This window comes from Accipiter gentilis, chromosome 8, assembly GCF_929443795.1.
Source record: "Accipiter gentilis chromosome 8, bAccGen1.1, whole genome shotgun sequence".
Classification (NCBI taxonomy): domain Eukaryota; kingdom Metazoa; phylum Chordata; class Aves; order Accipitriformes; family Accipitridae; genus Astur; species Astur gentilis.
The window spans coordinates 10,309,741-10,335,149 of record NC_064887.1 but is presented as its reverse complement, the minus strand read 5'-3'; the positions used below and the strand labels follow the sequence as shown (position 1 = coordinate 10,335,149).

Here is a 25,409-nt window from a genome sequence, read left to right as displayed (position 1 = left end):
GCAACCGTTCCGCCCCGGTCCTGCTGGAGGGTCGTTCCGGCCTTGGCCTTTTCCCGCCGGGCGTCCCGGGGCGTAAGCCACCCACAGCGCCCGGGGCTCCGTTAGGGCCTGCTCCCCTCCCCCCCGCTCCGGTCACAGGCTTGTGACAACAGGCGGGGCTCGGTGGCTGGTTGGGGGTGCGCGGTAGGTCCCTCACGGGCCAGCCCCCCGCCCCCCCCCCGGCAGCAGCGGTACGGCCCGGTTGCTTCGCCCCGATCCCGGCGGTCACCGGAGGACGGTGCGTCGCCCGGTTGCGCACCGGAGCGGGTTGGGAGAAGAAGCGCACGGGGGGGGGGGGGGGGGGGTCTGGCGGGACGTCGGACCGGATGGTTGAGCGGCGGCTGCCGGCCCCCGCGCGCACGTGCCCGCCCCGCCCCGCCCCTCTCGGTCGGCGCGCGCCGCCGGGGACCCGGAAGCACTTTCCCTCGGCGGGGACAGCTCAGCAGCGGCGGCGGCTCTGCCTCAGCTTCATCCCCAGCTCTGGCCTCGGTGCCCGCCGCTCCCCGCCCGTTCCACGGCCGCCCGTTAGCCGCCGCCCCGCCGCCGCTGTCGTCCTGCTGCTTCTCCGCCGCCGCCTCCTTCTCCTCATGAAGCCCGTCGTCGTCTTTGTCCTCGGCGGGCCCGGGGCGGGCAAGGGGACGCAGTGCGCTCGCATCGTGGAGGTGAGGGCAGCGGACCCGCCGCCGGGGATGGGGGGAGTGAGTGTGTGGGGGGCGTGCGGGACTACGCGTCCCGGCGTGCCGCGGGGCTCCGGCTGCGGGGGGCTGTGCGGGCGGGGGCGCGGGGCACGCTGGGAGTTGTAGGCCCGCCCGGGGGTGGGGGGTGCCTGCCTCTCCTCGGGGTGGTCGCTTGCGGGGAGCGCGTCCCCCTTCGCCCGGCGGCGGGCCCCGCACCTCCTTTGCGGTCTGGGCTCTTGTCTATCCTCGGAGGCGATCAAATAAAAATAACTGACCCACATCTCCTCCTCAGGCGGTGAAGCGGCAGGGGCAGCCCACGGTGCAGCCCCCCTCCCCGTTCCCCTTCCAGCCCCTGTCGGGCGGCCTGGCCAAGGGCAGGCCTTTGTCCTCCTTCTGCCTTTTATTCCCTCAGCCCCCCGGGGATCCCACTGCACGGGTGGGTCTGCCTGCGCTGGCATCGTCCGCCCTGGGAGGTGGGACACCTGCTTGGGGTTTGGAGGCTGTGGCGTTTTCGGGCAGGAGCAGCGGTTGCCCGCTGGCGGAGGGGCAGGAGCGTGGCTCTCCAGAAGTTGCGGGCCGCCTGGGCGGTGGTGCGGTGTCAGGCCGGCCGTGCAGCCCAGCCCAAGTGGGTGGCTCTGTACACGTCTGCCTGGCCACGTAGGTGATTGCGGGGCTGCCACCCACACACGCCTCAGCCTGCCAGTTTTGTGGCCTGGGAATGGAGGCGGGGTGGTTTGTAGTGGTTGGGAATACATTGACTTCAAATGTGTGGGGTCAAGGTCTATGTCTTCGGAAGCCTGTCCCGTAAATGTAAGAGCTGGTACGGTAGACGTTGCAGGGTGTTGGCTTTCTGATCCGGTGCCATTTCTGTAAGATGTGAAAGTAAAATGTTTAAAATAGAACTAAAGTTTTGTTCTATCACAGAATATGGTAGAGGTCAAAGGATGTCCCGTCCTCATAGATGGTTAATCTTCTCCTCTCTTTTCAAAGAGCCTAAAACTGATGGTATAGGTTCAGAAGACTTTCTCCTATGTATTTCTTACTTTCAGTTTTCCAAATACATTTTTACAGCCCTTTGAGATAGGACAAGTATCTAAGAAAGAACAGTGAATGCTACATGGTGTAGTACCATCCTTTTAAAAACCAAAAAACAGAGGGATAAGTGCACTGTATTCAGGTGAATAATTACAGAAGTAGTTAAGGCTGAATGCTTCCAAGCATGTGTGTTGGATTTGAAACAGCTTCTTTTTTTTTTTCCCCCCAGAGCAGTTGTATATATTTTTCTTGTTAAAAGCCATATAGGATCAAAGTTTATCCATACCTGCATCAAAAGGAATGACTAAGAACTGTAGCAATGCCCATGTTTCTGAAACTATTGGTGGGAAAAAACCGTGCAACTCCTGGCACGGGCACATTTTGTGTGTTGTCTATTCTGGTGATGCCCTGGCAGTGCTGTTGCAGTTTATCCACGCTGCCATTATATCCTAGTCCTCAATGTTGTATAACTAAGTTATGCAAATTTGGTCCAGAAAAATGCCGTTATGACTTCGTTCTGAAGGATTTTAACCACAAATTGCAGACTCTCATTCAAACCAGCTTATTCATTAAATTAAATTGTGGAATGAAAGGTTCGTAGTGCTCATAAAGCCTTTTTGGTAAGGTCAAATTCTGCCCCTGGCACATAGCAAACAAATGAGCTTAAACTGCAGGGGAATCTTGTAGGCTGTCATTAATGGCTTTCACCAAACCATTAATGTAGCCTCAGGGCTGAAGTACCTTGTGTGGCCGCTGGCCTATGTTTAGAAGTATAAATGCCTTTGGCTTGATAGGTTAATGTAATTGGATAAAGACCACTTTATTAGGAGGAGTTCAAATGAGTCATTGCTACTCAAATTGTATTTGCAGCTCAAAATGAAAGAAGAAAGTTAACTTTGCTTTGTACTGTATTTGTTTTCTTTTCTAAGTCTGGAAAGGGAAGTCCAAATACTAATAAATGTAAATTTGCTTTAATTCTGCTAATCCTGTTCATTGCATGGAAAGAAGTTTATTGAAGTCAGTGGGCTGACAATAGAAAGCACTCGGACTCACCGTCTGCAATGGATGGCCTTCCTGCTCGCTCGGACACCTCTACAGGAGCTGCTGGCTAAACTTTGAGGGAGAGAGGGTCTGAGGTGGTTGAAGGGAGAGTTGGACTGATGCAAGCCTGCTAGAAAACTTTCGAAAAAGGGGACATGAACAGGGAAGTGTGGATGAAACACAGCAGACGTACTGGAGAGCAGCACCTCTTTTAAGCACACGTCCTTGGCCTGGCCCCTAGCAGTCCCCCAGAGAGTCCTGGTGCAGGCGGTTGAATAGCCTGTATGCAGTCAATGTTGCCTTTAGGTTGAAGGTGTATTTTTGTTCAGGTTTTAAACCCTGTTGGCAGCTTGCCACAGAGAAAAGGGGCTGTAGCTGAGTAATAATAAACCTCATTCATCCTTGTTGTAAACAGACTGAATAATATTAGCTTACATTTGGAATGAATCTGACCCAGTATCTTGCTGTAAATCTGAAGTGTGTGCTGAACAAAAAGTCAGTATGGGCTATAATTATTTCTCAGTTGCTATTCATACTGGAGATTTGGGACAGAGCACATCACACATGTGGAAGAAGTCTCACTTTGCTGAGGTGAGATCTTGTATGCTTTTAGCATTAAAAGATTCTATTAACAAACTAAGGATATCTGTGTTTTGTAGAGTAAAGCAGGTATTACGTACTACCTGGGAATGATTTCTCAAAGTAGTGTTGTAATTGTTTTGCTGACTATGCTCTACATTCTCAGAAAAAGGAGATGGCTATCACATGTTGTAGGCGAAATATGTATTTGTTAAGTAGTAGCCTAAATCATAATGGCTCAATATGTGTGTGCTGGAGTCCCTCATTCTGGAGAAGGCATGTATGCATACCAAATTTGGACCAAAATGGAGAAATTATTTGAGGGAAGAAGACGCAATAACAAGTGGAAATGGGTATTGACACGGTGTATGAAAGGGAGCAGCAGGTAAGCGATTAGGTTTCTTTATCTTCGCAGATAAGGTTGGAGACAGCTGAACCAGGCTGGTTTTCTCTGATATGGAAGAAAGACTCGTACATTCCACAAACTCACAGAATTGTCACTGAAATGCACATGCACCAAAACTGCTGCTCTGGACCATTTCCCCCTGTTTAGGAAGGGATGAAACAGAATTCCCCCTTAAGTTTGTATTCTCTCCCTTGCAGCTCTGCAGATTAACTCCTGAAACCTTCCACAGCTCTGTTAGGTGGAGCTTGCCATCATCTGGGACTGTTGCACAGCTGTCATGTGAGGCAGAATATTTGAGCAGGTAGTTGAATGATGTCACTTGAATGCAGGTTCTTGCAATAACCTTCATGCTTTCCACAGTGTTTGTATTTTCTGTGACTGTGAGATTATTATGTGTGTGTAGGACAAAATGAATGTGCTTTATTGCTGACTTCTGAACTTTGCTCATAAAATGGTTATGGTGAAGTCAAGGCAAAAAATGCATTCTTCAAATCTGTGCAAAATATGCTTTCATGTACTTAAATTTAAAAACCTTATAACCTTTGCCTGAAATGCAAAGCTCTTTGGTTGGTGGGAAGAATAATAACTAAACCATTTGTCTGTGTTCCAAGCAAGATTTGAGTTGTATTTTGTTTGTTTGTTTTGGCAAGGTGATTCTGTAGGGATTTGGAGTATGCAAGACATCCCTCTCTGTGTACCTAAAATGTAATTCACCTCCACCACAGCCTGATCCTGTATGTTTGTGGTTAAATCTAAAATTAATTCCACAAGGTGGGATGCTGAAGCCTTCTCCATTTATAAGAGCGTAAGTTAATATCCAAATGGAAAAAGCTGTTAAGTTGCTTTGGGATATATGATAAGGAGATTTCCTAGGGTGAAGAAAACAATGCAAAGAAGAACTCATTGTATCAGAAACACTCCTCTGAAAGTAGCAGTGGATTTAGGTTTTGCTGTTGTGTGTTAATTGTCTTCTGGAATTCGGCTGAGAGACAGTGTAAACTTCCTTGAAATAAAAACGTTTTTAAAATTGTTTACTTTAAACTCAACTTCTGAAATCTCTTTCAAGAGTGCCAAGTATTAGTATTCTACTTAGCCTTAAGTTCTCATAGTTGTTTTTTTGAAAATGTTTATATATCTGAACTTTGGAGCTTTTTTAAAACATGGTGAGAGATCGTTTAAACCTACCCCCTGAAGATTTATCCCTATATGCTTCCATTTTGCAGAACACTGGGCTTTGAATTTTGGACTTTCCCAAACTTACCGGGTGCCTTTTATTGAGCTCAGCATTCCTGAAGCACTGGGGTGCTCTGTTTGCCCCCCCTTCCCTGGGGGTGCTGTCAGTGGGATCTCCTTTGTGCGTTTTGTTTTGTTAATGTGGGGGTTTTTGTTTGTTTTTCCTCCCCCAGAGGCAAGAACATATTTCAAACTATGAAAATGTCTTCAGTTTTTTTTTTTATTGGAATAAGGAGACAGAAGGTCTATACTGTATTATAGTTTATACCCCAAAGTTTTAATTCCATGTGCTAATTGCTAATAGGACAAATAAAAGCTTTTTTAGGTTAAAAAACCAACCAAACAAAAAAACCCCCAAAACCCCCACAAAAACAAAATGAAGGCTGCAGGCTTTACTCAGTTTTATTTTTAACTAGTTCTTGATGGTGTATGGAGCAAATTTCGGCTGTTTATTAAGGTTGCCCAAGATATGACAGGTCAGAACTAGGGCAATAAAAGTTTGTGTTTTATTTGTTTAGATCTTAAGACCTGTGACTTTCGTTTTCAGAGTAACAATGATAAGCCAAGATAGGAGTCAAGGTCAAAGTAGTAATTTGTGTTTTTCTTGCTTTTTCTTGGCTTCTGCTCACTTAAGGAAGTCTCAAGCTGTGTGTTTAGTGGAGAGATGTGTTGCTGGACCACACAGGGCTGAATCAGAAATAAACTTTGTGCCTCTCGAAAGCTGGCTGTGTAAGGAGTCCCAGCAGCAGCTGCTGCACACTGCGGATCCTTTCTGACTGCCTCAAGAAGATTGCTAGGGCAGACTCCACCCTATTCAAGTGTGACACAGATATGACTCATGTATTTTCAGTTGTATTCATCTATATTTTTTTTTTTGTATTTACTGAAAACAAAGCATGTTCTGTCTGTGGAGTGGAAGTCGCAAATCCTGGTTGACAGAAGAAAGCTGGAAGTGGCTACAGGGCAGGGGAGAGAAGGGCATCCCAGGGAGGCTGCAGTCTCGGGTTGTAATTTGGAGACGTGGAGCCTATAGGTTGCATGTCCCCGTTTGTCCTGCTGAATGGGGACTGATTTACAAGGCCACTGTGAGACAAACGAGCGAGCAACGTTTTGCTCTGCTCTATACAGTACTCCTAAGTGCTGTTCTGAGTAACACCTCTATAGTGGGATTGATGGAAACTTGAGTTTGCCTTCCCACATCCCTGTTATTTTTTTTTTTTTTTTTTTTTTTTTTTTTTTAATGCAAAGGAGGAAGATGTCTACAGTGGTGCTGAAGACAGCTGATTTTCATCTTTTTCATTCACAGTTAATTTTCAGAAGAGATTTGGATTATGGTTCTCCAAATATAAAAATAGTTTTAAAAATAATGAGAACTTGTGTAGTAGCAACTTATTCATTTAATCTTTTTTTCTTCTTATAGAACAGCATTCCAGTCTGCTAGCATAGCAGAAAGCATTATCTCTGAAAGAAGTTTTAGAGTAGTTAACTCTGTATTTTCTTTTTTCTTCTCTGTAATCTGAAAATCTTTCCAATACTTGGCAACCAAATGTTTGGAAAAAATTTTTAACCCAGTTTCTATTTCAAGTCTCCTTTCAGTCTGACTTTATGAATCTGGCATATATGCATCCTTCAAGAACTGGAGAAACTGCTTTTTCATTGTTTGGCAGCCACAGTCCTGCTCCCTTTCCGATTTCGGAGGAGAAGAATTAGGCAGTAGTTGCAACAAGTCACGTTCTGGGGATTGCATCAAGATGTACTTGGCACCACTGGAAAGTCATGCTGCCACAGTGCAAACCCTGGCAAGACGCGAGAGTGTTTTGCCCTGGTTTTTGCGCAGTTACATCACAGTCTCTTTTGCGAGCTCTTGGGGATGTGACGATTTGCTCCAGTTCAGGACGCTTGCTGAGGGTTTATCTTGCCTAAGATGAAAGAAAACTTTGTGCCCTGTACGCATTGATTAAAACTGGCAAGAGTAGTGTGAGCACTGCATCTCTGAAGCCTTCTGTGTATGGAGCAGCAGCCAAGCCTTTCTCTGTGCTTGTTTGCATTGTTTAAACCGACATGTTTTCTTTGGCTCTTGGCTCGGTACAGTTAATAAATAGATGTTTTGGCCCTGAAGGAGAGGTTTGTTTTTCTTATTGCTTGATTAATCCATTCTGAAGGTTACTCTAGAATACAATTTACTATTATCTAAAACAAGTCTATTTGTACAACAGCACTTTAAAACACTTCTATCTTTTACTTTCCTGTTCAGCCATTAAAAACTATTTTAGTTTGCTGTTGCAAAAGTCAGAGAATTCCAAAAATTGTCTGACTCAATTTTGTTTTCATGCATGAAAAGGGAAATGCCAAGGAAAATTAAATGGCTTGGTAATCCTCTAAAACCGAAGGGATTATATTTTCCTCCTGTTTTCTCCTTTGTAGAAACTTGATGTTAAAAATATCATCATTCTTTAACGTTAGCAAGAAGTAGTACATGATAATTTAGGGTTCAGCAGAGTAAGGTTTCTTGCTTATAGGAAAGATTTATTCTGGTTTATGGCATCTGTAGTTCATAGTTAATATTTAGATTTGCAATTAAATACGCATATCCAAATGCAATGCACATTAAAGCAGGAATACAGTGAGCTTATAGAGGATGTCTGTGGAGCTTTTTCTTCACAGTTATTTAGAGCAAAATCTTGCTTCCTTTTTTTGCCAGCTGTGTAGAGTTTTGGAGATTTAGGTAATTATATCCCTTCTTAAATTATGACTATGGCAGAACTAACTTTCCACGCTTTTGTGGGTGAAATTGGAAAGCAACTGAAATGTTTTTAAAGTCACTTAGTGGGTTGTGTAATATTTCTGTTGTACTGAGTCCAGTAGCCAAGTTTTTAAATCCCAAGTTCACAGCCCTAAAAAGTGTGTCGTCATATTATTATGCTGCTTGGACACCTTTTTTGAAAATTGCTTTGGATGTTGCTGCAGCCAAGCTGATAACCCTGAAGTTTTTTGCTGCTGCTTTTGTTTTGTGTAAAAAGTTTAGGATGAGTCCGTATAGGTATACTGTTTTGGGTGTATAGCTAGCTTAGGTAATCACCAAGGAGATGTCTTTATTGCCTATTTGTATGGACTATATTTGGTGAAGGAGCATAGTACACGGTTAGTTGTCTTGTGGTGTTAAATGAGCTGAGAAAGTGATTGTTTTGTGCTCTGAAATTTCCTTTACAACAATGTATTTCTCTTTGGTAAACATGTATTTGTATGTTTGCACTAGGTGTCTGTTTATGATGGTAAATGCCTGAGAAATTCAAGTAATAAATACTTTTCATTGGTATTTTGCATTAGCAACTTCTTTTAGATGCAGTTTGAGGTGAAAGAAGAGAGTAATGGTGTTGGCTGTTTTCCTGCGTACTGATAACAAGTCGATAGATTTGGATCTGATCTCTCTGCTTTCTTTCTGTTTACTGTACATGGTGTGACATAGGGTGGCACCAGCGTAGCTGTTTACCTTCACCTGCCACATCATCGTTAGGAGAAGGCACTAGACTCCCCGGAGGGCCGCCCTCCAAGTTTGTCACGTTCATCCCGGGGAAAGAGGTAGCAGGGGCAGGCATGCAGGGCTGGGTTTAGAGGAGTGCATGTGTAGCACTGTTTCTGTAGCCGCGATGTTAGATGCAGAGTTATAAGTGATTTGACCAAGGCAGAGGAGGAAGTTGGTGCCAGAACCACAACGGGAATGTAAGGATTCCTGACTGATGCTGTGCTCGAAACATTCTTCCATCTCCAAAGGACCTGGAATCACCTCATGTGCTTTTCTTTAAGTAGGTAATGAGATAAAATTACAAACCTATTGTGTAAACGTAGCAAGGAAGGACAGTATCTCAACTTTTCACTTTCTAAGTCAAGACTTGACCCAGTAACTGATAACCACTTAAAATTTTTAAGTAGTTGAACCATTAGGATGGGGTATAGCTTGTATCTAATTTAGTGATTGTTAAATATCTGATTGCACGGTGTAACGTTTCAGGAAGCGCCTTGGGGACTTTGAGATAGTCTTGTTTCCAAGCATGACAAGATTACCTTTGAAAACGGTACACGAACGCCTGACCAAAGCCCTGTCGAGCGTTTTACCCGAGAATCTCTCTACTGCTGTGCTTTCTGCGCATGCAGAATATGCTGTATTGTCAGATTACACAGTGAAGATGGAATAGATCTGTCACTAGCAAGATGCTATTCCCTGTATTCTTCTGTTGCAATGCGAAGATAAATGTGGTTGACACTGCCGACTGATGTGAACTTTGCACATGTACTAATTGAAGGGAGTCTATGCCTGTTTGTTTTGCGTGTTTCAGAAATACGGCTACACGCACCTTTCTGCTGGTGACCTCCTTCGAGATGAACGAAAAAGGCCGGGCTCACAGTATGGAGAACTCATTGAGAGCTACATTAAGGAGGGAGAAATTGTACCGGTTGAAATAACAATCAGCTTGCTGAAGAGGGTAAGGAAAGGGCTATCTCCTTGCTGGTTCACTCTTGCAGACTAAGCAACAAAACAGTGGCTGTGTTCTGGAAGAATTGCCTTTCTTCTGGTGCGAGTAGTATGAAATGGCAGACACGCAGGTGCACATCACCTACTGGGCTTCTCTTGGCAATTACTCATGTTTCTTTCTGGCTGGTTGGAGGGAAGTAGGTGATAGCCTCTGATACCTGGGGATCTGTGAGAATGGATTTTATTTTTTTTTTCTTTTTTAGTAGCTCTAAGGAAATTGGTGAAACTCTGTATTTCTTATTTCCCTTAACTAGCTTTTGGACCTCTTGGTCAGCTCAGTCATATTTGACTGCAGGTTAGAGGCCTTAAAGGTACTAAGTTTCTGTAAGTTTTATCAAAATAGATAGCCAGGTGAGGAAAAGCACCTGCTAATGTTGCTGTGGAAGGAAAAGCTCCAGCCTTTATCCTTATTAGATGTTCAGGAAAACCAGAGTATCTCCTTTAAGACAGAGAAGGCTTCTGTTGCTCATGGCACTCTAAATTTATCTGGAGTTTTTCTGTTAGAATTAACTCTAGATCAGGGATGTTTTGGCATCTTACTGTGTAACAGCACTTTCCAGTATCTTGTAGAAAATCAACTTTAAAGCTGGGATTGTGTGTTATGAGATCTTGAGCTTTATGAAATAGTGAATTCAGTTTGAAAGAAGGCTATATTGGTGCATCAGTGAATTAATTAGCATGCATTGAAGGTGAAACAAAAATACATTTTGTAAATCTGAAATAATCCTAAAATAAATGCTTCTCAATTTACCATGTCAACATTTTGGGGGTAATTTAGTAAGTAGATAAATGATTGTATGTGCAGGATGTCATGAGCTGAATTCTCTTTTATCAGGCTATGGATCAAACAATGGCTGCCAATTCCCAGAAGAACAAGTTCTTGATTGATGGATTTCCCAGGAATGAAGATAATCTTCAAGGCTGGAATAAAACTATGGATGGAAAGGCGGATGTTTCTTTTGTTCTCTTTTTTGATTGTGACAATGAGGTAATGAAGTGTGTTATTCTGTCACTTCCTTTCTTGCTATATTGTGAGAATCATTCAAGAAGAACAATAAAACTCTGTCAGGTAGTGAATGAACTAGTGTAAGAGTAGAAGGAAAACTTCGTCTGTGACTTTCAAGGATTTTTTGGCAACTTGTTTTTGCAGATGAAAAACTGCATGTTTTTGAAATAGCAGGCAGCTAATTGCACTTGATATAACCATGCGAATAAATTATACTGAAGAAGTACTGCAGGCAATTGCATTCTTAAGGAAAATTTATAAAAACTTTAAATACATTATACAAAACTATTTGGTTAATTTCCAGAAAACACTACTCAGTTTACTCTTAGTAACTGTTTAGTCCAAAATGAACCTGATAGCAATGTCTGCTTTAATTCTGAAGTGCTGCAGCAGCAGTCTTTATTTCCATAGTTATGAGATGTGCTATAGGATAGCCAGTAATCAACATTTTATTCAGCAAGTCATTAGATTACAAGGGCATTTTGACAGTGATACATTATATTCATTGAACAAGTGCCATGATATGCTGTCTTTTTAATATGTCAGTGCCCTTGAGGCATAAAAACGGATATGAGAATCCCAGCACCTTAAGCTGACTTTCTTCATTTTACCCTTTTCCCCAATTCCCTGAGAAATTTTGTTACTTTTTTTATTAATTGCAATTATTTTTTAATCTCAAAGAACAAGTGAGGGGTTATTTTTTTCTATTTAAAAACTTCAATAAAATTAATTTTTTCACTTGGTGGGGTGTTAATTTTGGTTCTAATTTGTTTACTAGATCTAAAAATAGACAACAATGCCTCATGATCTTCTGGATTTTTTTTACTATGGGTGTACTTTGTAGGAAAAAATAACTTTTAACCATTGTCCTCTTGCAGGAGTAGGATAAATGTATTCATGAACTGTACATGTGTCAGCACTGCTTACTCAACTTCATGGTTCAAAACTTAGTTCATTGGGCAGCTTTTAACTATGGTTAGTTCTTCAGTTTTTACTTAGATTTTGATTTTTAAGTCTTTGTTATAACAATGTCAAGTAAGAACATTTTAACTTACAATAACTTAGTATGTAGCCTTAAAAAATTCTTGAGAGAACACGCAGCAACTTTCTTTCAGTGCAGGCATATATTAGTAGTCTAATTAGACATGCTTTTCAGAAAGTCTGAACACATCCTTGAAAATCAGGTAATTTTCTTCTTTAAATGTCTCAAGTCGGAGTCCCAGTTGAACCACAGAGCTTGATGTCGCTTTTACTTCCACTGACCGCTGTCCCATTTTAAGAGCCCCCATTTTAATAAACTGGTGAAGTGTAAAGCTATCATCCTTTTTCTCTGGAAGAATCTAACTTTCCATGTGAATTCTGGTTACGTCCACCAGATCTGGACAGTATTTTGTGTGTCTGGCCTATTTAGATTTTTTCAGGATTATTGTTTTGTTCCTGCTTTCAAGATAGCACCTTGTGTTCTTGGTTGTGATCATCCTTTTGATGTTTTTTGTAGATATGTATTGGCCGCTGTCTTGAAAGAGGCAAGAGCAGTGGTAGGAGCGATGATAATCGGGAGAGTCTGGAAAAGAGGTACCATCTTCAAAGCTTTTTAGTTCCCTTCTGTTTATATTTTGCTATGTAATGCTTTTTTCCCCCTGTGTTTTCTCCTAGAATTCATACGTATCTGCAGTCTACTAAGCCTATAATAGATTTGTATGAGAGAATGGGAAAAGTCAGAAAAGTGGATGCTTCTAAGTCTGTTGATGAAGTAAGTATATAAGCCAAAAAAACACGGGGATCACAGTGGCAGGGTACATAGTTTTGGCATTCTTCTGAGATGTGTGTGCGTGTCGTTAGTGTGCTAATCGAGCACTGATGTCTGTTACTGAAGGACGTTGTGGAACTCTCATTTTGACCCTTGAAGAACTGATTAAGATGTGAATAACTTTAAGAAATCAATTAGTTCTGCTTGAACATGAGCTGGACTAAAGAACTTTTCAGTGTTTCTGTGTTTAACAGTGTCTTGTCTTTTTCACTTTCATGAGCTTTTGCTTTTCTGAAGTTGTATTGCTCTTCTGTCTCAGTTTCCCAGAATTGATGCCAATTTCACTATTAAAGAATTAGTGAATGTTTTAAGAAAAACCTATATATTTTAAAAAATACTCTCAATTATTGTGTATGCTGGCTTAAGTTGAAGTAACTGTTTGACTAACACTTCATAAAATGAGTATTACTCTTTCTCTTTGTAGGTTTTTGAAAAAGTTGTACAAATTTTCGACAAAGAAGGCTAATTCCCAGCTTGAAAGTTCATTTAAACTTGTGCTTGAATCTTGCTTGAATAGCTGCTACTGCAGTCCACTCTTTGCAATTGTTTTAAAAGATTTTTTTATTGTTTTTCACATATCTAATGATGATTGGAAAAGCAGTTAATTACAAATGGATCTGTTTTTTAAATAAGAAATAATTTCTTGTGGCTACAGCATACAAATTTCAGGGTTCTGCATTAGTACAAGTTCAGTTACTCACATGGCGAAACCACAGTTGAAGTATCTCTCTGAAGAGACTATTTATTCTGTCACAGTTCTGTGCCTATCATGGGCAGCCCTTCTTACTCCTTATTGCCATATACTTTTTTTTTTTTTTAAGGATCAACTAAACAGCAGCATTAAGCAATGAGGGACCCATGTGCCCTTGTTTGTTTTTTGGATGCTTGGACCAAATTTAGCAGAGATTTTTTCAGATAATAATTTTGTCACAAAGTTCCCTGTTATTCCCAAAGCCAAATTCTTTAAGTCAAGCTACAGTTAGTATGAGAATCTGTTCTAGCAGGTCTCACAAAACTATATAATATGCTGTTCAGGAGTAGACATACAAAGTACTTTATGGAAAGTGGTGCTTTCTTATGACTCTGGATGTAAACTGTCTTGTAAGTTCTTGAGTACCTGGATGACATGGCCCTAGGCTTTACCTTGTCTTCATTTGCAAAAGGTTAAGAATATAATTTCAAAGTCAGGTCAGTATTTCCATACTCATTTATTTTAAACGATGTTTATATTCTTAATTACAGCATGGTCTTCACAAGATGGCAAAACTCTTAAATAGCGTACAATAAGCAAAATCTTCTAACAGTTCTGTCTTTTGTAACAAGTGGAAGGGAATTTCTGTATTATTATTATTGAAATACTGTATTACTGAATGCTTTAAGGTTTTGTACCTGGGGAAATACTTTTATGGTTAAACTAGTGAATTTGTTTCCCTAAAATTGTATAATTTTAGTAGCTGTTTGTTTGAAAATATTGTAAATTATTGCACTTTTGTTGTTACGTGGTCAGCTGAAGGGAAGATACCTGCAGAAAGAAGTACCATTCCCTTAAAGAAATTGGGTCTTGCTTCATCACGTTCTCTTGAATTAGCCAAGTACAGTCATCAGCAATAGTTGGGATAAGCAGATAACTGGTTGAAACAAACTGGTTTAAATGTTTGCACAGATGTGGTGTAATTCTGCCTTTTGTTTAAAGTAACCTTTTCTCTCTTCTATATAGTATGCATAGGTATGTGGGGCCCCAACCATGCATTCCTTGCATGCCCTGAGCTTTCACTGAAGAAGGCTCCAGAAGGCTTGAAGATGAGTGTTTTTAACTAATTTTAGTGGTAGAGTGTTCTTCCTACCTTAACTGACACTGTAATTGTTTTGTGATATGCTAATAGATGTTGCAAATTACAGGCAATTGCAATTTGGAAATCTTGGGGCTCAGCTTTTCTTTATTGATGACTTTCTCTATTTAAGGAAAAACTTTAAATTAAGCCTAGCTTCTAATTAGAATCAGACGTGTTGGTACTCATCCTGCAACGTGATCTGTGCGGCCAGATTTGTATTTGTATGAATTCTCTTCTTGGTGAGGTTCTTGAGGCTGCTGGACTGGGGAAGAGATGGGTACAGAAAGAAAGGGTAAACTACAGTATCTTTTCCGGTATGGTAGAAGTTCAAACAGTGGACTGAGCACAAATAGCTGTTTGCTACTGCAGAATATATGGACCATGACTACTTTTGTGAGTGTGGGAGGCTAATGCTTTTGCTTTAGGAATTTCCCCTTAAAAAAATAATCATGCAATTAAATTCTTATTGTATAAGTATGCTGACATAGGATAGGATCCAGCGAAACTGCATGTTTTGATATGAAGGTTAGAATCAGGGTTTTTCCAAAAAGACTTCAAACAGGATTCTTTTAATCTGAGAGATTTAATTATCTTTTGTTTCTACGTTACTGGTTTTTACAAGTTCTGTTCAGAATAGAGTATCTGTTTTCTCTCATCATATACTTTTCTGTGTATTTAAGTGCTGAAACAAAGAAAAAAAACCCTTTGGAGCAAGTTTTTAGAAAAAAAATGTTTTGGCAATATTGAATTTGGAGTGGATTGTAATGTGTCTGTGCAAAGACTAGATTTTTTTTGTCATTTTATTTATTGAAGATGCCATTAAATGTGTTACCAATTCTTTCAAGTTGGACTTATGATTGAAATGAAGATTAAAGGCAATATGCCAATGTGTTGTGTCTGTTTAGCAGCAAAACTGTATAAAGAATTTGAGGAGATCTAATAAACTTTGTTCTGTGGCTTAACACGAGTGCTTGGTTTACAGTAATCCGTCACAAGGGGTATTTTTCATATGTATCTATCTATAGAAAGTGTGTATTTGTTAGTGTTAGATACCTTGCATGGCTGCATACACAAAGGTATGTGTATAAAAGTTCAGTTTTCACCATCAAAACTGAGGTCCTGAAGACCCTGGTAGGCGCAGGATAAGATCAGGCAAATGCCTGTGGAATTGGCACCTTTTCTTGATTATGTAGGTTTATCAGATTATTTGTATAGTTGTGCAGTGATAATTCATTTGGCCCGTCAGTGAAAGAAAAGGGGACTTGAAGTAGACTAGAAAACACAAACCTATTGTGCAGCTGCTGTTGGAGACACTTTTTCTCTTGATTTCTCATGCTTCCTTGCTCAATCACCAGCTGATTTCCCGAATGCCATTCTGCTGCTTTGCAGCACACGCCTACGTGCTTTATTTGAGACTGTGTTCTTAAAGGAGATTGGCACAGCATAATATTCTTCATAAAAGAAACTGAGAGGTTGCCAGACTTATTTTAAAATAAGTCTTCACGTTTTGTGTAAAGGTTTGACACAAAATGGGTTATTTGTTCATGTGTAGGTTTCAGTAAACAACATCTTGAACTTGAAACCTTACTCTGCAAACATTTGCAGAGCAGCCTGAAAGAGGTGGGAAAAGCAGGGGATTTTTCCAGCAGCGGTAGGTATCTTACTGCTGGTAAAACTGTATAGACCGACCTGTTTTGCTGAAACCTCACCCGGAGGTTGTAGCCTCTCCTCGAGGACTGACTGGCAGGGGCAAGGCTCTGGTAGGTTGCCCCAAAGCAAGCTTCCCACTCCCAAACGTGGGAGACCTGAACAGAAAATTCCTGCCCAAAAGGTTCCAAGTTGATGGAGCGGGGGCAGGGGAAGAAGACCATAAGCATGCAGTTGAGGATTGCCTCAGTGGAAGATATTCCCCACTAGCAACATTTGTCCTTAATAAGAAGAGATGGTTCATGAGGGCGTTCCAAGGTCTTGTGCAAAATGCTGTGTCTTATAACAGTGGGTGCTGCCCACGCTGAACTGGGGAGAATGGGAGAGTTAAATGGAAAAAACAAAAACCTCAGTTCAGACCAGAGCTGCCAACTGTCGTTACCGGTTGGCAGTTTCTAGCTGCCAGCATTTAGGAAAGTCGCAGCTTAGGGGATTACTTTTCTGCTTAGTTTGAAGTTCAGAACCAGTTTGGTCCCTGTTGTGATACAGATGTCTCTGGAAGCTATGGTCTGTGACTACTCAGCTGGCCTTCTGCTCGGCGGGGCCAGTACTGGGCACGATCGGGTTATTTCTTCAAGGCACGGAACAGGAGGACTTGGAGACTGGGCACCTGGGGCTGCGCGCTCGCCACAGTCCAAAGATCCCAGGGTTAACAGCTGATAATGAAAACTGCAAGACGATGCAAAGAGGATTCAGCTAATCAGGTAACAAAGGAGACAGTAACAAAAATATTAAGACTTTTGGTTTCATATAGTAGCAGTTCTCACACTCTTTTGATCTGCAGACCTTTACAAGTCTTGCAGTGGAGATAGGGGGGCACAGATGAATTTAATCTTGCAGCTCTGCTATTTTTCATGGATTGCTTAGTTTAAGATGATGGTTTTCAGCCTGTGGTCTGTAGAGTATTTCTGTTGGTAACAATAGGCGCCCTTATTGAGTCTTCTAATCTGCTCAGCTGATGTGTTCTCTATCCTCTTTGCTTTCTGCCTTTTAACATCTTTTCCTTACCTTTCTGAATTGCAGATGCTCTTTGGGATGGGGAAGCGGGTGCTCTTACCAATCTCTATGTGCCTTGCAAAAGAAACAAAATCTTTAAATACCTTCAGCTGGAACAATCGGAACTCGTTTCTGCCAACAAACTTGGTACATAATCTGTTACAAAACTGATGTAAAGCACATTGTGCCTTTTTTTTTTTTTTTCAACTACAGCAAATCTCAATGTAGTACCTCTGTCTTTTCTCCAATATGGGTGAGATCGGATGTGTCTGTCTTGCTTCAGCACAGCGCTTAGCAGTAGTTGCATGAAAAAACTCCTCAATCACTAGATGTTAAACTAGCAATGACTTGTTATACTTCAATAGAAGCAAGCGAGATGATTGAGGAGGGGAGGAAAGACGCTTAAAAGAAGCTGTCAATTCTGCTTCACTAGTCAGACTTCAGCTTTAGATACATATCTCTTCTGCACAGCAGTGATGCTTCTATTTAGTCTAGCTATTTCATGATTATGCTGTATAGAAATTTAGGCAAAAGCTTAGAACTTGCCTGTCTCCCCTCATTGACTCTGCCACCTTGAATTCCAGAGGCTGTGGAGACAGGAATTTGTCTTTAGGGTAAAACTGTAGAAGCTAAACTGGGCAGGATGAAGACAAATGAAGCTGTGCTTGTAAAGAACAAGATGCACAGCTTATTTCACTGTGGGCAACAATGCCAGGCTGTTTTGTCATCCTGGTTTGTAACTGCATTCAGACAGCAAAGCAGAAATTTTCTCTTCCCCTCAAATGTTTGGCAGAAAGCTCGCTTTTGTCTAAAATGCTTCTTAAGCACTGTGCGAACCATTCAGTCCTAAACCAAATACCAGTTTGAGTTGTGCTTTTTCTTTCTAATTTACAAATAGGAGGGTTTGGTTAAGTTTCTTGTAATAGCTGCTGCAGCGAGACAACTCTTGGAAAATACAAGGCGTCATCCCAAAAGATATTATCTGCTTTATTCTGGAGGGCTTTTTAGCACAATGCAGTTTCTTCATGGTAAAAAATGGCAGATTGTTGTGCGACTACCAAAACGTAATGACATGTGGATGGTACATGGAAGTGGTATCTTGTACAACTTTTGTGCTCAGCACGCACTTTCATTTAGTGCCCTGAGATGTGAAAAGAGATTTTATGAAACATTCTTAATTGGATCATCCTAGGAGTGAAGCTTAACATATCGTGGAGGTCTTCAGGGACTATCAGGATCTATCAAGGTGGTTGGGGATGTAATATGTGGTGGTCCTCTTTCCTGACTGAGCATAGAGCTATCTCTTTAGGTTGCTGTTTGGGGCATTACTACTGTTGTCGTCTTAAACCAGAACGAGCTGAAGTCCCCAGCTGTGGTCACCAAGTATGCTGAGGTCCACGTTATGTTCGAAGCCAAATCCCTCTGCTCTTGTCTGAATACCTCCTCCGGTTTCATTTGGATATGATGGAAATCATCAGCGTCTTTATTTCGGGGGGAGGGCTGGCCCAGGCCAAAGTCAAGCTGCTGCCCCACCTCATACTTCTCCCACACAAACTTCTGAGAGAGGGAGATGCTCTCTGGGAGCTGTAGTGGCTTCCTTGCTTCCATTTTCCTTTCCAGGCCATGCATCCTGGATTTCCCAAGGTGTAGTAGTATCTCCCTACCCCAAGAGCAGAGATGGCAGCCGGACCACGGGAGAAGCCCTGGGGCATAGAAGACAACAGTGGAGTGAAACATCCTGGATGCATTTTTCAAATGAAAGTATAATCAGCAGCCATATTTTTGCTGGGTAATCAAAGTGTCTATGGAAAATAGAAACAGGGATAATTTTACCATGTTCTTTCTAATTTAAAATTTTCTGCAGAAAGAAAGTGCATTTGACCGCTTCCTTGCGACAGAGAGCTCAGGATTTTAAGTGCTGTTCCTGAAGCAAGCATTACATTTGGCTTACCATGTGTGACTTCTTGTGAAGCTTCCCTGGGCTCTTGGATGCTGTTCTTGCCAGCAAGAGCAGATTGCTTCCAGCAATAAACATCCCACAAAATTATGTATGTTCTTTAAGAAAAGTACCAAGATTTTCTGCTAATTGCAAAAATACATAATGGATGCCTTCAGCATCTGTTATTTATTCTCTAACCAGCTTTCATCCAAAAGTAACCTTTAAACAAACATTAAGATTGGGTAGCGTAACTGTTCCACTGTGTCACACGGATCTACACCCCCCACTTCAATTATGTTTGAAACACGTGCTTATCGTTGACTTCTAGTGCGAGGGAGAAGTTGTTTATATCTCTAACTCGGAGACGTTCACAACCTGGAGAGGACGATGCCCGGTGCCAGTGCTGAAAGCATGTCTCGGGTGTTTAGCTGTGCTCTTTTTGGAAGAAAAAAGCCCAGCAGAGAGAGGATTTTGCTCACACGACAATTGCTTCAATCTACCACAAGGAGGGGTGCCAGGCTCGCAGAGAGGAGGATGCAGCTTGGAAGTATCGTTCGTAGGCTGTACAGTATTTCCCGTATATTGAAAGACCTGATTTTTAATTTTAAAAAAAGCCTGCTTTTTTTAAAAATGGTGTAACTTTAAAAAAAAAATCCCCGTAAAGAAACAGATATTTTGGGGTGGATTTTTTGTTGCCCTGAGATCTACTATATTGGTTACTTGGCAACAGTGAACACCGTGGGGTTTTGTCAGTTTATTTAATTGCATCTAATGAGAACAACTAGATGGGGCCAACGTAGTTATTGCAGCTGTTTTGTGCCACTACATTCATGATAGGTTTGTCATTTCCATCCTGAACCAACTAGGCAACTTTCCGAGATTAGCTTGGGTGAAAGCCTTCCATCAGCGAAGGAGTCGCATACCTGGTACCGCGGCAGAGAAGCATTCCTGGTGTCTCTCCATCCCCAAGTGCTTCAGAAGCGAGATCTGTCCTGGGCTGGCAGAGGGAGCACTAAAAGTGAAGCTGCTGGGAAAAGCTGGGTGGTGGTAAGCACCCGATTCCCTTTCACAGGGAAATTTTAGAGGGAAATGACTGTAGCTACAGTTGTTTTGTCTGTTGATTGATGGTTTTTGGCAAAATCTCCTAGTTGCCCTTCCACCCTATTATTTCTTCCAAATGACTGTGATGGAAAAGCATGGACTTGTTTACGCCTTTAGCCACGGCTGTGAGGATACTACCTGGGCATCCTCCAGCAGTAACAGCCCCATGCTTCCCCAAAGGACCTCAGGGTAGGGCAATAGGAAGAGGGAGGATGGGATTGGCATCTTGGCTGGCGGAGAACAGAGAAGGGGAGATGCCAGCAGGGTTACATTGACAAAGCCTTGTGCTGGGGCATGGCCAGTAATTCTGAGCAGGTCCGGTACTGGCAGCAGTCCCCTACGTAGGCTCAGCATCTCCTGCTATTCCAGCGACATCTGGGTCTTGTGTCACTTCACTGGCAGGCAGCAGAGCAGCACTGTTGGGGACCAAGCACTAATGACTTTGCAGCTCCTTTGCAGTAGATCTCCTATTCCTCTATGCTTAGATGCATTCCCATTTTCTAAGCAACCTGTATTACAGATGGGGAGATTAATTCCCAAAGGGACTCTGAAACTCAGCAAAAGCACAGCCCAAATGAGTGGCAAAAGGAGAAATAGCTTTTGCTTGCAAAGAGCAGCTGCTCAGTTTTGACCAAAGAAGCTCCTAACTCAGTGCAGTTAACAGGACATGGTCCCTTAGGAAGAACAGGCTTACTGCGGTTTAGGAGAATTCACTGCACCAGTTCAATGAGTCAAGAGTCATTTACCCACAAAGTTATTCCGGGTGCTTAGATCAGGATGTTAAACAAGTTCTGCTGTTTGTCCAAAGTATTGAGAGGAGATATTTTTCTTCAGGGAAGTTCATCGGTGCCATTTTTTAGGGCACCTGCTCATGCTGGTGGAGAAGTTCCTGGAGAACAAGTTAACATAGTTACAAGCAGAGTCTGAGAACCACAACCAGTTTGGAAGTCCAGCCCTCCTTGACAGATGTGACATCTCTCAGCAGTTGCATCCAACCTGCTAATGTCCATCTCCACCACACAATAAAAGACTAGATAATTATGCTTCAGATGACACATGTTTTTAAAAGTTAAGACCATCAGTTAATTAAAAAGATAAGGCACAAGTGACCTTAATAGTAATAATAATTAAAAAGGTGATAACCTTAATTTTGAAAACAGTGAAAAAAATGACTCACCCATTAACTGACACTGTGATAGGGATTACTCTGGAGAAGAGAGATGTTGAGTGCCTTGGGGAGAGCAGGTAGGTTTCTGCTGTCTGAGTAGGCACAGAGTCACCACAGCAGCTAAAGACAAGAGGCATATGCAGAGCCTTAATTAGCTTGGTTGTTATTCTGTCTTATCTGCCCTCTCTCTAAACTGCACGATCCCATAAAAATATGAGCTCTGGGGGAAAAGGATAAAAGCAGGGAGACAAGCTCCCCCAAACAGCCAAGGAGATGCTGAAGGGGACAGAAATATGTAAGGTCTTTGGCAAATACCCACATGTGGCAGTCCTTGGTACAAATGCAGAGTAACCCTCATGTGCTACTAATTGGTCTAATTAGCTCCAGCAGGGAATCTAGCCTAGATGGGTGAGGACAGGCACTTGCTAACTGGGCTACTGCTGGTTTCCAGAAGTTAGTGCAGAATTGCTGACCGGAGCCCAGGACTTCATGCCCAGGAAGGGAATTGCTGGTCCTGCAGCCCCTGTTTTGGGATCCAGGGAAGGAGCAGAGGTGAGAGCTCTGGGTTTAGTTATTACTGCATCAGTTTGCTCAGGGGCAAAGCTGTTGGCTCCTTTGGACTGTCTGAGAGGGGCTGAAAGTGTTTTAGAGCAGAGCCAAGGACATATAGCTGAATAGCTTCCTTGTATTTCATCAGGTGTTGCTGGAGGCAGAGCAGGGACCTGAGCACAAAACCGTGGGATCCCTTGGGCAGAGGTCTCCATCGGGCACAGGTCTTTCCTGTGCCGCTGGTCCCTTTTCCCAACAGTAAATGCCCCAAAGCTTCCAAGTTGCTGAGGAGTTTGATGTTACTCAAGAGGACTTTTGTGCCCTAAAGCCTGTGTGACTGGAAAGCCTGCCAGGCACTTAGAGAGCATGAAATTTGGTTAGAAACTATCTGAAGCTTGTATTTTTTTTTTAATTTGCTTTCTGATTTCCCTTTTTTTGGTTGGTTTGTTTTTGTCCAATAACCACAAGGCGTAGGAAAGCTGTTTTTTTTCTTTTTAAAGCAGACTCAGATTTCTGTATCATCTCTCAGAGCTTTATTTAAAGGAAGAAAAAAAAATCTTACCCAACTCCCTCTAATTCTGGTATTGCAAGGCTTAAGAAAGCACTGCTAGCTCCGCTCGCTGTAGTACCTGCGAAAACTTCCCATGCTGTCTCTGTACTGCAGAGTTTAAACTTAAACTGAGAAAATGAGCAAAGGACCAGAGGTGAAAGAGAAACACTGAAGGTTAAATGAGCTGCCAGACACGCCAGCAAGTCAGCGAACTGGAGGAGCTCCCCTGGTTTCTCAGACTGATGGCAAGCTCTGCCTGCCAGGGCTCAGCCCTGCCTGCAGATCAGCATGTGTGATGCTGAGAAGTTGGGATACTTGGTCTTTTTTTGGCTCAGTTTTAAGTCAGAGCAAGCTCTAAGTAATGGGCAAGTGAGCTGTACGAGTAAACCCTGACCTCTCCTCTGCAGGCGATGGAGGTGAGATGGAAAGACCGTGACCCTGTATTGTCCCCTGCCCACAGCAGCAGTAGCCTTGCTCTCTGTCTCGTGGGCAGGTGATGCCGTTATGGCTTTTCTGCCTCAAAAAGATGTTTTTAACACCTGAGAGGCGTGACAGAAATAAGAACTGTTTGCCATGGTGCTGAGCTGCTGCTGTGCCTGGCTGTGGGGACAGACCCCCCGTTCCCCAGCAAACTCGCCATCCCAGGCTTGATCCTTCGTACTTTTAAGCCTGTAACGGTGTGAGCAGAGGAAATGGGCTGTTTGTGTGTTTAAAATTAAGTGTCCACCAAAAAATGCCTGTGACTGGTGGGTATGTGGAAAGGAGACGTTGTGCTGCTGCTGGCAGCCACGGGCAGAGAAGCTGCATCAGTCTGACCCCCCTGTACGACATGTACGAGGTGGGGGGGACAGGACACCGGTGGGGTGGCAGTACTGGGCTGTGTCTTGTAGGTGTGAGAGCCTGTCGGGGGGGGTGGGTTCATCAGGTGGGCATCTGTGGGGACATGGGACCCCTGTCTGGGCTCTGCACACCCCATCCCTGCACGTACAGACACTGGTGGTCCCCAAAACCCACTTCTTTAGGGGTGACGTTACCAGCTTCCCATGAGGTCCCTAGGGGTGAAGCCACCACCAGCAGAGTGAAAAGGCCTTTCTGAAGGTAAATAAAGCCCCAAGCTGTCCTATTATTTTAAAGAAGCTGCCTCCCATGTGTGACCTTGGGGTGCGTGTTGATGGGTACCTGCCGCAAGGCTTTAGTCTGAATCCAAATCCCCTCTCCCTCTGCCTTTCTCCACTGAAATGGGAGCTGTCATCATGCCGCTCAATCTTTTAAGTCGGCCTGAAAGCTGGTTGTCTCTCTTCTTTAATAAAAAGTCTCTGGGATGCTGCACGAGGCCATTGCTCTGTTTCAAGGTGTGACCTCGCTCGGTCTTTAGTATTTGCCTGGTCTGCTCTGCCTTGTGACTGGAGCGAAGGCGCATTCCTGATGAAAGGTTTGTTTTGGTGAAAGTGGGGGAGATGGCAGGGCCTGCAGGTCTGCGAATAGACTGTTGTTGAGGCCACTGTGGTCTCTTAAATTGAGCGCCCGTTAGTAGGGAGGGGAGGAATGATAGGCATCCAGGACGGCTGCAGGTGCCCTTTGCTCTGCGGGTGAGAGGAGCCCCTGAGGTCACCCCTACCTCCTGGGTGAGAGCACGGCTGTGGGCTGGATGAAGGTGAGGCAGGCAGAAATGAGGCTCTTGCTGACCTCTGATAGAAAACACAACCGTGAAACTGCTTGAAATGCCCATCATAAGTAACACAAACCCATCAGCAGCTGCCGGGAAGCGGTTGGCGATGGACAAGCGGTGGGATGTTTGCTGCTGAGTCCTGGCTGGAGAGCATCGATCCGATCTGATGGGGAGACGTATATCTCAGGTGAGACGTAATCCCTCTGTCAGGGATGAAATAAGCTCTCACAGCAGGTACCTTTCCCTGCTGAGCTGTGGTCTTTTCCCTTTTTTGGCCCCAGACCGCAGCCTACTTGACGGGGACGTCTTTAAGCAAGTCAATCAAAGGGCAGTGGAGAAGAGAAGGCAAACACGAAGGGCACGGTGGAAGGGCAAGTTTCAGAGTGACCTGATGCCGGGGTGGGGACACGAATCGCTGGAGCGTGCGTGAAATGAATGGCTCCAGCAATGACGTGGTCAGTCTTTCAATGAACACGAGGAGTGGGAAACCGTCTGGCTCCAGGACAATATCTGGCGACTTGTGTAGAGGAAGAGCCCTGGCACCAACCGATGCGTGAGGTTGATGAGAGGTGATCTGGGCAGGTCATTCAGAAAATCTGGGTTGCTGGCCCAGGGAGGACATAATCGCCTTGGCCTGATGTTATCTGGGAGGCTGCGTGGTGAGGAGGAGGCAGCGAAACAGGCAGGCAAGCAGGAACATCTGGCTCAGAGTCAAGCCCTGGGGTCCCAAGGGAGGCTGGTGCCCGGTGGGAAAGGGGATGAGCTTTGCTGGTACTGGAGCGGGATGCGAGGGGTCGGAGGAGAGCTGGCGTGAGGCTGAGCGCTGGCTCGCCCGAGTCTGGTTTAAGCTGACTCAACTTTATCTATGTCCTCCCTGACGCTGGGTGCGACAGTTTCCAGACCTGTTTCTAAGCATGTTGTTTTAATGTGGTTGGTACTTGAGTCTCCCTTCCCAAGAATGAAACTTCAGCAAAATCCGTAATTATTAAGAAAAGTTTCAGGTTTTATCCATATGCACACCTTAGAAACCAGAGATTAACATGACACAGATCCTGGCTGGGTGAGGGAGAGGGCTCCGGACATCACTGCACAGTGAGGTGGTCCCAGATCCCACAAGATCCCCAAATATGCATCTCTTTAGGAGTTGGGCATCCAGCTCCTGATGTGTTGAGCTGAAGTGACTTTCCCAAGGATTCTGGGGCATAAAAGACAGAGGACCCCAAATCTCCCTGCCAACGTTAAAGTACCAAAGCATCTTGCCTCCCTCTTTAGTCTACCTTAACAGGCAACAAACTCATGGTAGCTATTAGTGTAAAACTTTGTTCGTATTGGTTGGTTTAACGCTGAAATTGGTGTATTTCTATGGTAATCACAAAAATGCGTTGTTTTATTATTTTCAATGGCATTCTTCTGTTCATGACGTTGCCATCTGAAAATAAGGGACCTGCTGAATAAACAGCCATTGCCTTTCTTTGTGAAGAGATTATGTTTTGTTGTGCTTGCAGAAATGACTTCTGCTGCCATGCGTTGCCCTTTAAAAG

General features: G+C 43.4%; 1 protein-coding gene across 1 annotated transcript; it reads left to right on the top strand.

The window, feature by feature from the left end:
- Nucleotides 1–448: 448 nt before the first annotated feature.
- On the top strand, nt 449–15,072 carry CMPK1 (cytidine/uridine monophosphate kinase 1). The gene is made up of 6 exons (XM_049807411.1): nt 449–701; nt 9,345–9,491; nt 10,377–10,529; nt 12,046–12,122; nt 12,204–12,300; nt 12,782–15,072. The coding sequence occupies exons 1-6, from the start codon at nt 627–629 to the stop codon at nt 12,821–12,823; spliced, it is 591 nt and encodes a 196-aa protein (XP_049663368.1). The 5' UTR covers nt 449–626; the 3' UTR covers nt 12,824–15,072.
- The last annotated feature ends 10,337 nt before the right edge of the window (nt 15,073–25,409 follow it).

Excerpts from the sequence above, each read along its gene's own strand:
- CMPK1 (XM_049807411.1), top strand. The coding sequence starts at position 627 with ATGAAGCCCGTCGTCGTCTTTGTCCTCGGCGGGCCCGGGGCGGGCAAG. Across the intron at positions 702-9,344 it reads AGTGCGCTCGCATCGTGGAG|AAATACGGCTACACGCACCT; the intron begins GTGAGGGCAGCG and ends TGCGTGTTTCAG. Across the intron at positions 9,492-10,376 it reads CAATCAGCTTGCTGAAGAGG|GCTATGGATCAAACAATGGC; the intron begins GTAAGGAAAGGG and ends CTCTTTTATCAG.